Below are 12645 nucleotides of genomic sequence, written 5' to 3'. Positions count from 1 at the left end.
AAGAAGAGGGCTGCAAAGGCTACACTGGACATTGCTTGCCCAGGGGCAACAAACCAATCACACCTCAAAAGGATTAAATGTGCACATAATCAGACCATAAACCTTATTACATGCCTTCACAAACCTGGCATTAGTTTTTATTATGGATGATCCGTGATTGTAGTAGGTCACAAGGGTGGGAGTGTGGAAATAGTTTTGCAATAGTCCAAAGAACAAACAAAACAAAACAAAACTACATCACTGCTTAGTAGATATACTCCATAATAAAAACATTCATCTAGTTAAAATAAAAGAAAAATTGTATTACAGAGGCTACATAAAAATAAAATAAACCAGCTTGCAAAAGCAGCTTGACTTGTCAGCAGCATTTGCAAGCCCTCCCCTTCTAACCCTACCCATACTTTCTGTGATTGTCCAATTACAGTGTTCCCAATGCAGCTCAATGAGAAAAGTATTTGCACGGCAGGTGCTCTGGGCAATTGCTGCCTCTTGAGGTTTGGTTTGACCGAGCAAGACAGGACGTAACTGGACCGGTTAATTTATAAAAGTGAAACTACTATTGAAATCTGCAGTTTTTGTAAAAGTAAGCTAAAATGCTGTAGGTGTATGGACGGTCCCTTTAAAAACATTTTTTACATGTGAGTGTTAGGACTACATGGATTCAAACAAGATTCATAAGAGTTTAATTTGAATATAGAAATGTCTCAAACGAGTGAATTATTTTTACTGCCTCACCAACCTAAATTAATGAGTTAACATGCGCCATGAATTTAATTCATTGAAAAGCCTTAAATTGCCAATCAGTATCTGGTTACTGATAACACATAAAAAAAGACCAGTCTGACACTTGCAGTGTAAAGACTAAACATCTCGACATTCTATAAATTACTACAACTGGAGTACAAAGACCAGCTACCCACATTCACACCGTCATGGGCTCCATTACAGACATACATGTAGCCAACACAGCTAAGACGATGTTCCTCCTACACCCAACCCTACTTCCCAAGACAGAACGCATTCTCATAAATCACTTGCTTACAGCAGCTAATCTTCTCATCCCAATAAAGTGGAAACAAACCACAGCCCCAACGATGAGAATGGATTCAGAAAATAGAGACTGAGGGTGATGAAGGAACGTCACTACTCATTTACCGATAAATACGCCCTATATAATAAAATATGAGAACCATGGTTGAAATTAATTCGACAAAAACCTAGAAGTTAGACACTTATATGGGAATTCCAGGTCACGTGTACTTTCCTTTCTGCGACTCCACGCAGGCCTCCAGGCTTGCTGATTGGGAGTGGCGTGGGCCACCAAGAAGCAAACCGGGAGATATACTTACTAACCAACTGCTATAGACTGAACTACGCACTCAATCATAACGGTCGGAGAAGGCATGAGGTATCCTTATGTCTATCCCAATGCAACCCCACCGCACCAGCACCAGGCACTTTTTGGGACAGTTTTCTGAGTTTCATATGTTCGACATGTCTATAATCCCAAACTTTAGTTCTATCATCCGCACAGTGCGCATAATTATGGCTCATAGGAACCATCCTACAATTGTACAGTTACGATGAAGGTTGGCCATATAATCCTTAAATTGCATGTATTCACTATGATGGAGCAACAATACTCTTATCATATATCCAATAGTCCTAGTAGGGGAGTGCTGAAATGGGTTAGAGACTTAAACGAACCCTCACCTCGATTTAGTACATTTCTATAGACATACTCCTACATTTATGCGGAGATATGCTATGTAACTCACTGTTTTATTCTGTACTACCCACAGAGCCATTATGTATATGTATACTGTACTACTGTATGTAAACAACTATAGCAACCTCTAAGGAAATTGTCTGACAAAAGTACCAATTGTTTTCATATTGTTAAACCTCTTGGATGACCAATTAAAAAAATATATATTTTTTTGAAATATAGAATATATATAAAACCACAGACCAGTCTGCTAGACTATCTATACCTGTGGGCACAAGGCAGATATACCCAGTAGTAAGACTTCCTGACCCGAGTGTCAATTGCCCCCACTTGGTCACATTGTAAGGAAATAGGCCTGCTATAAGCACTGATGAATAGGTTTGTGCTAGATCTGATTAGAATATGTCAATTCTAAATAAACAGCAGAATTTTGTGGGCATACAGAAAGCAAACATCATACTGTATGGGACTTGCTGTCCAAGCAGTCACTCATCTGGGCTGCATTATACCACCATGTGATCACCCAAGCTTGGTGCTAGACTGTACCTACCCCACCTAGCACTACAAAAAGACCCTCACTCTCCCCACTAGGTGTTTAATGTCAAAACGGTCCTATTGTAGACATGCTTGTATAAAGTCTACATTCAACAAATTCTACAAAAAAAAACAGAAAGGGCGATTGAAAACAGGTTTTATTTCAAAGCTTGGTTCAAACAGACCAGAGTAAGTGTTTCGGCATCATGCATACAGCATCCACTAACATGCATTTTGTAAATCTTTATTGCCTGGTGACTCAATGAACATTAGTTGTGTGTTTTGTTTGGTTCAGCATGCTATTTAGATACACCCATTCAGATTGAATATGTGGAATTGGCAATGTCTAGCACTTTCTGATAACCCTAGCATGCCATAGAAGGATTCATAAGCTACGAAGGGTTAATGTGTAAAGTTACCAGCATGGTGGTTTCTCGGGGCACAATAGTTCATGTCTGCTCTGTTTCACGCCAAGCTGAGTCATCAAGAAGCATGTTTCAGGAAAACAGAAAAGTTGTCCAGACTGCACCCGGCACAGTGTGCTTTACCAAGTACCAAAATACAGGGCAGAGTGCCGACTCTACAGAGGCATGCCAACTACTTTATATGGAGAAAACAGGAAGGTACAAAGGGAATAACAGCAAAGGCATGAACATCGAGAGTAGAGAATAACTCCAAAAAAGCCACCTTTAGAACTTCTTTACAAATGTGCAGGAAGGGGGAGAATGTGATTGAGATAATCACTTTGAGAAGGAGTATGCAACTCAGTCTGTGCAAAGCCAGCTGCTGCAGTTACATTAGTATTTGCAAGGTTTAAAAAAAAAAAAAAAACACAAACCAAATGGCTATGACAGAGGCAGAATGCTAGACCTACTGATGATAAACAGCTGGAGGTTACACATCATATGATTTCAAAGCCATTAATACCTTTTTACATATTTGTGCCAGTGGTGGCAGATCAAATAAAACCTAAAAGTGCTGTGCAGAGAATGCAGTCTCGAGGACATGATGCTGCTTACACACACTTCATGTTGTGTAATTGAGGGAAAGGGCTACTATTCTTTCACGGTGACCCCTCCAGTTGTCCGAGTGCCAAGGAATTTGTTGGGATGCCATGCAACAGCTTTCAGGAATGAATCTCCCTGACGTGGCACCAAGCAGCCCACACACCGCTTCACAACACAAAGGAAGTGACATGTCGTAAAGGGATTCTATAGTGCCAGAAAAATAAAGTCGTTTTCTTGGCACTACTGGTTTATAAGGTGCCCCCCTCCCTTGTACCCTCTTCTCCCGCTGCGCTGAGGGGGCTAAACCCCTTCAGTCACTTACCTGAATCCAGCACAGATGTCCCTCGGCACTGGGTCAAGCTCTGCCCACACTCTTCCACCGGCATCAGGAGACCTAATGTGCATGCACGGCAATGGCCGCACACGCATTAGGTTTTTCCCATAGGAAAGCATTAATCAATGCTTTTCCGTTGGGAAAAATCTGATGCTGGAGGTACTCATGCAAAGCATGAGGCCGTCCAGCATCAAATATGAGACCAAAGGTCCGCTTCGATTTAGGAAGCCCTCTAGTGGCTGTCTGGTAGACAGCCACTGTGGGCAGGCTTAGAGCTGCAATGTAAACACCAAGCACTAACTGCAAAAGGGACACTACACCCAGACCACTTCAATGAACTGAAGTGGTCTGGGTGCCTATAGTGTCCCCTTAAGACTTTCTGGCTGAACATTAAGTCATGCTGCTGTGAAGGCAATATCCATTAAATAAAAGAAAGCCAGGTTCTCATTAGCTATTGGTCAGTTAAAGTTACCCCTCGTGAGTAGAAATTGCACCCCTGTTGAATATCATGGAGTCTTCAGACTTGCAGTGACAAGCAACTCAAAGCCTGGCTAGTAGAGTAGGACTTCAAATTTGAAGTCCAACCGAAGAACCATGAAGGTACGAGACATTGTGACTGCAAGAGATTTTATAAGTGTACAGCGCATGAAGTGAGAAACTAGATATTCTGCACGTGAATATATGATACTAAGTGTGATTTCTATCTAAATGTGGGAGATCCAAGTAACATGATTTCTTTTGCATAGTGTCCCACTTTGCTGAGATAGCCACGTGTGAAGTATGCTCATGGTCGTTTATCCGGTGGGATCTGCTATGACGATCACAGCTCAGTAGCTGCTAGATGAAGGAATTCATACAGCACCAGGACTCCAATTCCCCAATAAGGCAAAGATATTTTATTGCTCTCCAAAGAGAGGCCAAGGGATTTTCCTTTCCATAGACAAAATCCACACAGGACAATAAATTATAAGAGGGATATAGGATACAAATATATTATACACATCCTATATAGGTATCATTGCAACAACGTACTGCAGAGAGCTTATCAGATGTGTACCAATTACCTTTGCAGGGTTAAGGAACCTGGGATTATATGCACCCAGACCACTTCAATGAGCTGAAGTTGTCTGGATGCCTAAAGTGCCCCTTTAACACTCTTTTTTTTTTTACTAGTCTTTACTTATTACAACTTTTGAGATGTCATGGTGCCTGGAGCACTAATTTAATAACCTATTTAATTCAGTTCTATCATTATAGATAATGGAGCACTCCTCCATGCTGACTGGCAATTCTTGAAAAAGGGAAACTGGTAGGACTCGCACAAAACAACCCTCTCCACAGTTCAAAGCTGTATACAGTCCTTTTGCATAATGTAACAGGGCAGAACAGGGATCTAACACTAAGAAGTTTCATGGCACAGACTGGTCGTACTGGTTGAGAAGTGACAAGGAATTTGCTTGTTTTTTTTCCCTCATCTGAAATGTGCAACTTTTTCAGATTGGAGATTTTAGCTTAAAGGGACACTATAGTCACCAGAACAACTACAGCTTATTGAATTTGTTCTGGTGAGTAGAATCATTACCTTCAGGCTTTTTGCTGTACACACTGTCTTTTCAGAGAAAAAGCAGTGTTTCCATTACAGCCTAGTAATAACTTCACTGGCCACTCAGATGGCTGTTGGAGATCCTTCCTGGGTCATGGTTGCCTAAAATGCATCCATTTATTATCTCCTCCCTCTGCATGCAGACACTGAATTTCCCTCAGACATTCATTGATTCAATTCATCTCTATGAGGAGATGCTGATTGGCCAGGGCTGTGTTTGAATTGTGCTGGCTCTGCCTCTTTGTCAGTCTCAGCCAATTCTATGGGGAAGCATTGTGATTGGATCAGGCTACCACTTCTGATGGTCAGCAGACGGCTTTTTTTTTTTTAGGCAAACAGCATGCAGTTACAGCTTCGGGCTTGAATACAGTAGGATGTTGCTATATTTATGGAGGCATGAGGGGCCCAGGGGGCTATATGGTGGTTTTAACACTATAGGGTCAGGAATACGTTTGTGTTCATGACCCTATAGTGATCCTTTAAAATGTGCAATAACCAAGAATTCTGCAAAATTCCCAGTTTGTCTTATAAATCAACAGCTACTGGCTGTAGACTACGTGACACTCATTTTAGTACATGTTCACATGTAATGCTCCAGCCTTGCCCAAGAAATATTAAAAGTGGTGACCAGTAATAGACTTCTGCAATATCTCTAGACTGCAACCACACAGTCTGTAAAACACCCAGGATAGAAGGATTCATTCATCAACACAAACTTTGCCATTATACACAGGCTACCAAGATGGTTGCACAGGAAACAAGTTGTGCATTTTGCATTTTTACATAAACTGGAAGCAGCACTCAGTCCGTAAACTCTAGTTCCTGTAATAGTATGAGGAACTAGGGATGACTTCACTGCAGTGAACAAGTTTGCTTTCCTGATTAGCTCAATAAGATTTAAGAAAAATGTTTGACATTCCAGGAAAGTGAAAGAATCAGCCTTATGAGGAAGCTAGCATTTTTACAGATGCCAAATATAAAAAGGCATAAAAAAAAATAAAAAATATCCCAAATCAAACAAGGATTATAAAAGCACAGCAGAAACACATGCCTTAATATGGTGTCTAGTCAGTCTCACAAAACCCTTTGTAGACGGGCCATGCGCCAAAAGAAGTCTGACACTATTATTGCAATTCTGCACCTATGCCTAAAAAAGTAACCATCCTTGAATTTGAATGTCAACATGCCTTCTAGTATATTTAAGCAAATGAAAATTCCTTTAAAATGCCAGTGTTCCCAAGTCAAAGGTCACTGCTGAAATTGTTGAGTTGAATAAAAATACTTTAAATACCAACAATTTCTCAGAAAATATTTCCATAGAGAAAATGGGACTAGTGAGGTCTCCTAATATTTTCAAGAGATGGTAAATGCTACTGAGCGTTCAGTGCATATGAAAGTTACAGCTGATTCCTGCCTTACAGCAGTCATCACACTGATGCCCCCAGTGCTCAGAGGGAACAGTCACAAAGTGCATGCATGACAAGCACATGACCTCAGACTGTCGGCATTGCTGCCGTTCATGCTTTTCATAGCAATACACAGGATCGCATTGAGTCATCTATGTACCAGTCATGCTGTCTGCTCAGGCCCAGAAGGCACTGCGAACAGGAAATGACTAACATCTCAGTCTTACTCTTACCATTTAACCCACTAAATGCCATCTCTAGGGGTTTATTCATTGAACAGTAAACTGCACAGAAAACTGATAAGACATGCTAGTTTTGGATACCTGAAAATGTTGATATTTTTCCCCACACTTAGCCTTTTCAGCATAAAATATGCTTTCCATTTTTTATTTTGTGAATAAACCCTCATTAAAGAATATTCATACTGGACCCCTTCCTCCACATTGGGTACAATTCCTTTCACAAAACAGGCCAGAATGTTCTACTGAGAGGCAAGCTTTCAGAAACTGAATATCCACGGGGGTAAACAGCTATATTTAAGTCATAATTACCATGACATATGGCTGTCAATAAAGAAATCCAAGTCTATCTGGCTGAGCATCACAAGAGTTGGAGTTCCATAACCTAGTATGAGGCTACCACTAGTAAGTATAGTAAAGGGGCACCATAACCACTTCAACTTATGGTACTAACAGGGCTTAAACTGTGTAGTCTTGTGCTACCAGCCAAGGCCTTAAAATGTAATGGTCACTGCAAGCCATAGCATACTCTAGAGGTGTATTTCTACTCCCCATGACTAAACATTCTCACTTGCCAATGGCGAGTTGGAACATTTAGTCTCTGTACCAGGGTACCATACCAGCTGGCTTAGCTTAGACCAATTTGTCAAACTGACTAAATGGGTCTTAACTCCATGTCAGCAGCAACAGGTCAACTATTTCTGTAATTCCAGGCTCTAATAGGAGGTGGAGCCATGGCAGCCAAACAGGAAGGAGGTGGAGCCATGGCAGCCAAACAGGAAGGAGGTGGAGCCATGGCAGCCAAACAGGAAGGAGGTGGAGCCATGGCAGCCAAACAGGAAGGAGGTGGAGCCATGGCAGCCAATTCAGCTATAGCTATTAGAGTCACATCGGTAATTCATGTTCTGTTAAATGAAATACTTTTCACTCCAATTGTATTACAAAAAAAAAAAAAAAGTGATTGCCTTTCTATTTAACCCTCCATGCTTGAATTTTATGAGCAAGTTTAAGGGTTTAGAATCAGACTCTATTGTAGAAAACAATATAAAATGGAGAAATGCTTCCAATCCGGACTGGAAGCATTTCTCCATTTTATATTGTTTTCTACAATAAATTTTAGTTTCTTATTTATACTCTTCTGGCTTCCATATCCTTCCTGGTGCTGCTGGATTTCCTGTTTTACCTATTTATCCCTTGGTGGGGATTATACCACCATAAGCTGCTAATACCAGAGCAAGTCATTGCTCTGGATACTGTAAGTAGGATCATCTCCATTTGTATTATTCCATTGGATATTGTATTTTGTTTCTCTCCTACATATGGTTGCCGAGTCTGGATATTCCACACCACCAACAGCTATATATCCCTAGACGGGGATTATACCGTCCAGGCGTGATACAGCAGAGCTCTTAGCAGCTCTGTAAAGAGTGAGTTTGCCTTTTACTCAGAATTCTTATATTAATTTGTATCTATTAGAGCATACTGCACTATTATCCTACTGTTTTCTGTTTCCTCTGAGGATTTTTTTTTTTTTATCATCGAACAAGATTGATATGTATGTATAATATATTTATTTTGCACTTCTAAGCACTTTTTGGCGCGGTTCACCACCCTTGTTACTTTTTAGATCACACTGTTAGCAGGTTTTGGGAAATCCTGCTGGTTTACTGCTGCCCTATCATCATTCTTTGGTTATATAGAGAGGGCCTAACTGATCTTTTTTATAATCTGGAACTGTTTAATTAAGCTAAAGTTAGCTTGATGCCTAGTGTCCCTTGACACTATAGCCTACTATGATATATCAAATTATCACCTACATGACCCAAAATAGGACCCAACATATTTTATATCCTAACAGTGTCTAATACGTTTTAGTGCATTCCTCTCACACTGACATCATGCATTCATATGTTGCTTTGACAACAAACATGCCTGTCTGACTGAACGCCTAGTGCAGCCCTCAGCCTGTGACCCCCACACATGCACGCAGAGCTCCTGTATTTCACTACCCCACTATCGTTTATTGTAGCATTTAAAGGGTTATTTTCTTAATTAAGAATTGCCGTAAATTTAAGGCCAAAATAGCTGAATATTTTTTAATTCCGAAAGCTTGCCATAAACTTGGGACATTCACTTTAATTAATTTCCTGACAATTTCCACCCCTGTATTTCCCATTGTGTTCTCCTGCAGCCATAGCATCATGCATGTGCAGTATCCTCCTCTGAACTTCCTAGTGCACCCCCAGGCCCCCCATCACACCCTGAATCTACATGAGGCCCTAAAATCAGTGACCCTTGTATTTCCTAGTGTGGTCCCCAGAGCCCTATCTCACCGGCTCAATATACCCTTGTGTGGCTCTCAGTAACAGTGTCGCCTAAATTTCCTAGTGTGGCCCCAGACCATTATCACTCTGGCTCTGTATTAGCCAGTGTGGCCCCCAGACCCCCATCACTCTGGCTCTGTATTAGCCAGTGTGGCCCCCAGACCCCCATCACTCTGGCTCTGTATTAGCCAGTGTGGCCCCCAGACCCCCATCACTCTGGCTCTGTATTAGCCAGTGTGGCCCCCAGACCCCCATCACTCTGGCTCTGTATTAGCCAGTGTGGCCCCCAGACCCCCATCACTCTGGCTCTGTATTAGCCAGTGTGGCCCCCAGACCCCCATCACTCTGGCTCTGTATTAGCCAGTGTGGCCCCCAGACCCCCATCACTCTGGCTCTGTATTAGCCAGTGTGGCCCCCAGACCCCCATCACTCTGGCTCTGTATTAGCCAGTGTGGCCCCCAGACCCCCATCACTCTGGCTCTGTATTAGCCAGTGTGGCCCCCAGACCCCCATCACTCTGGCTCTGTATTAGCCAGTGTGGCCCCCAGACCCCCATCACTCTGGCTCTGTATTAGCCAGTGTGGCCCCCAGACCCCCATCACTCTGGCTCTGTATTAGCCAGTGTGGCCCCCAGACCCCCATCACTCTGGCTCTGTATTAGCCAGTGTGGCCCCCAGACCCCCATCACTCTGGCTCTGTATTAGCCAGTGTGGCCCCCAGACCCCCATCACTCTGGCTCTGTATTAGCCAGTGTGGCCCCCAGACCCCCATCACTCTGGCTCTGTATTAGCCAGTGTGGCCCCCAGACCCCCATCACTCTGGCTCTGTATTAGCCAGTGTGGCCCCCGACCCCCATCACTCTGGCTCTGTATTAGCCAGTGTGGCCCCCAGACCCCCATCACTCTGGCTCTGTATTAGCCAGTGTGGCCCCCAGACCCCCATCACTCTGGCTCTGTATTAGCCAGTGTGGCCCCCAGACCCCCATCACTCTGGCTCTGTATTAGCCAGTGTGGCCCCCAGACCCCCATCACTCTGGCTCTGTATTAGCCAGTGTGGCCCCCAGACCCCCATCACTCTGGCTCTGTATTAGCCAGTGTGGCCCCCAGATCCCAATCACTCTGGCTCTGTATTAGCCAGTGTGGCCCCCAGATCCCCATCACTCTGGCTCTGTATTAGCCAGTGTGGCCCCCAGATCCCCATCACTCTGGCTCTGTATTACAGAGTGTGGCCCCCAGATCCCCATCACTCTGGCTCTGTATTACAGAGTGTGGCCCCCAGATCCCCATCACTCTGGCTCTGTATTACAGAGTGTGGCCCCCAGATCCCCATCAATCTGGCTCTGTATTACCAAGTGTGGCCCCCAGATCCCCATCAATCTGGCTCTGTATTACCAAGTGTGGCCCCCAGATCCCCATCAATCTGGCTCTGTATTACCAAGTGTGGCCCCCAGTTCCCCATCAATCTGGCTCTGTATTACCAAGTGTGGCCCCCAGATCCCCATCACTCTGGCTCTGTATTACCTAGTGTGGCCCCCAGACCATTATCACATTGGCTCTATATTACCTAGTGTGGCCCCCAGTATAACAGGCTCTCCTGAATTACCTAGTGTGGCCCCCAGATCCCTATCCCACTGGCTCTATATTCCTAGTGTGGCCCCCAGTGTGACAGTGCGGCCCCATGTCATGTTGTCCTGTTAGATCCCCATGTGGCCCTAGCTGACTGCTGTGGCCCCTGTTTCCTGATGTCACATGCTGCCCCCATTCTGCGTGACGTCACGCTAGGTGCTGTGAGTGACGTCACGCTGGCGGTTGGCCCCGCGTGCGGCTGGCTTGGCTCAGTGTGGCCCCGGACTCACCTCGTTCAGCTGCCTCTCGGCCGCCTCCCGGAGGGCTGGGTCCATGGTGCCCCGGAGGGCCTCGATGAGCAGAGTGGGGTCCATGTCCGCGGTGAGGGAGAGCCCGAGGCGAGCTGCGCACATGGAGCCGCCACACACACCGGCGGGAAAGGAAGGAGAGCAGCCAGGCCCCGGATACAGCCCGCCTACAGACTGCACCGTCACTTCCTCTCCCAACCGCACTGGATCACGGGACATGTAGTCTGCTTACAGCGACCCACACGCACAGCTCGCCTACAACACGTAACGTCACTTCCAGCTATGGCGCCTGGGAGCTCGCGAGCCTTCATTTATCACTCTCCATGTGCAAGTCGCCTATAACGTGTCGCATCACTTCCGCTCAGGCCGCGGGGTATCTCGGGACTTGTAGTCCTGCCTGTGCGTGTAACCAGTACAACTTATTCCGCAACCTCTGGAGGATTATATATTATACAGGGGCCAGGGTTATATATTACACAGGGGGGCAGGGTTATATATTACACAGGGAGCCAGGGTTATATATTATACAGGGAGCCAGGGTTATACATTACACAGGGGGCCAGGGTTATATATTATACAGGGAGCCAGGGTTATATATTATACAGGGAGCCAGGGTTATGTTATGGTACTTTTTGAAAGTAAACCAAAATGTTCAAAGTCTATCTGTTCCTGTCCAAATCAATAAAATTAAATTGCGTATATACGCTGAAGTAATTAAGTCTGACACACGAGGTTCAGGTTAAAATAACTTCGAGAAAGTTTATTGGCAAGTGAAGTAAAAGCGGGCGCGCAGGCCCTTTTAAGAGGCATTTTGCGTCATCATTGATTATTAGAATATCAGCAAATAAACATCATCAATTGGATTAATTGTTAAGTGACGGAGTTAGTGTCTTACCTATTGGTTAGTAAAATTAAGAGGTTAGTCCCGTGCCCACCCATCAGAGGTGGGATTATTCTGGACACGGGTGGGGGACAAGGGGGTCCTAAGCGTCATTTTACACGGTCAATGATATCAGGCTTTATGTCCAGGTGCAAGGTCTCTTATGAATAGAACATTTCATTACTACTGTGTTCTGTGGCCTTCAAACTGTACTATCTTACAAGCTCTTAAGGAGTAGCCAGCACCTCCTGGTACTTGTCCTTGAAGGAAACACGGTCTTTGTCTACTGTATTAATTGGGTTGAGAAGTTCAGTCACGTAATGTAGTTTTAAAAATGAACAAGTTAAGTCATGAGGACAAAATGGAGGATTGAAGAAGTCAGGTTAGGAGGACAAAATGGAGGACGAAGTCACAGTATAAAGTTAAAATGGAGTTAGTACAATAATTCAATACAAGTACAATAGAGATTTTTAATAATTCCACATCAGTCCCCCCTATGAAATGTTAGATTCTAAGAGATAAAACTTTATTATGTTAGTATCAGAAGACGTGTTAACCCAAAGGCACAGAAACCCCGTGGCAGCTAGCTAGATGTTAATGCAAAGTGCAAGGCTGTCCCTAGATCTGACCCTAATAGGCTAACCATCTGTCAGTATGGCTCTCGAACGCTTCACACCCAAGGGTATCCCATGGCAGCTAACCCACCACTTCTCCAC

General features: G+C 44.1%; 1 protein-coding gene across 1 annotated transcript in view; it reads right to left on the bottom strand.

Moving 5' to 3' along the window:
* The window catches only part of IPO7 (importin 7), a 30438-nt gene extending 19113 nt beyond the window's left edge, over nucleotides 1–11325 (bottom strand). Inside the window, exon 1 of the mRNA XM_063438087.1 lies at nucleotides 11032–11325. Coding sequence (XP_063294157.1) covers nucleotides 11032–11268 — 237 coding nt within the window. The 5' untranslated portion in view covers nucleotides 11269–11325. The remainder of the gene's footprint in view (nucleotides 1–11031) is intronic.
* Nucleotides 11326–12645: the final 1320 nt, after the last annotated feature.

Source organism: Pelobates fuscus, chromosome 12, assembly GCF_036172605.1.
Source record: "Pelobates fuscus isolate aPelFus1 chromosome 12, aPelFus1.pri, whole genome shotgun sequence".
Taxonomy (NCBI): domain Eukaryota; kingdom Metazoa; phylum Chordata; class Amphibia; order Anura; family Pelobatidae; genus Pelobates; species Pelobates fuscus.
This window is presented reverse-complemented; position numbering and strand designations above follow the sequence as displayed.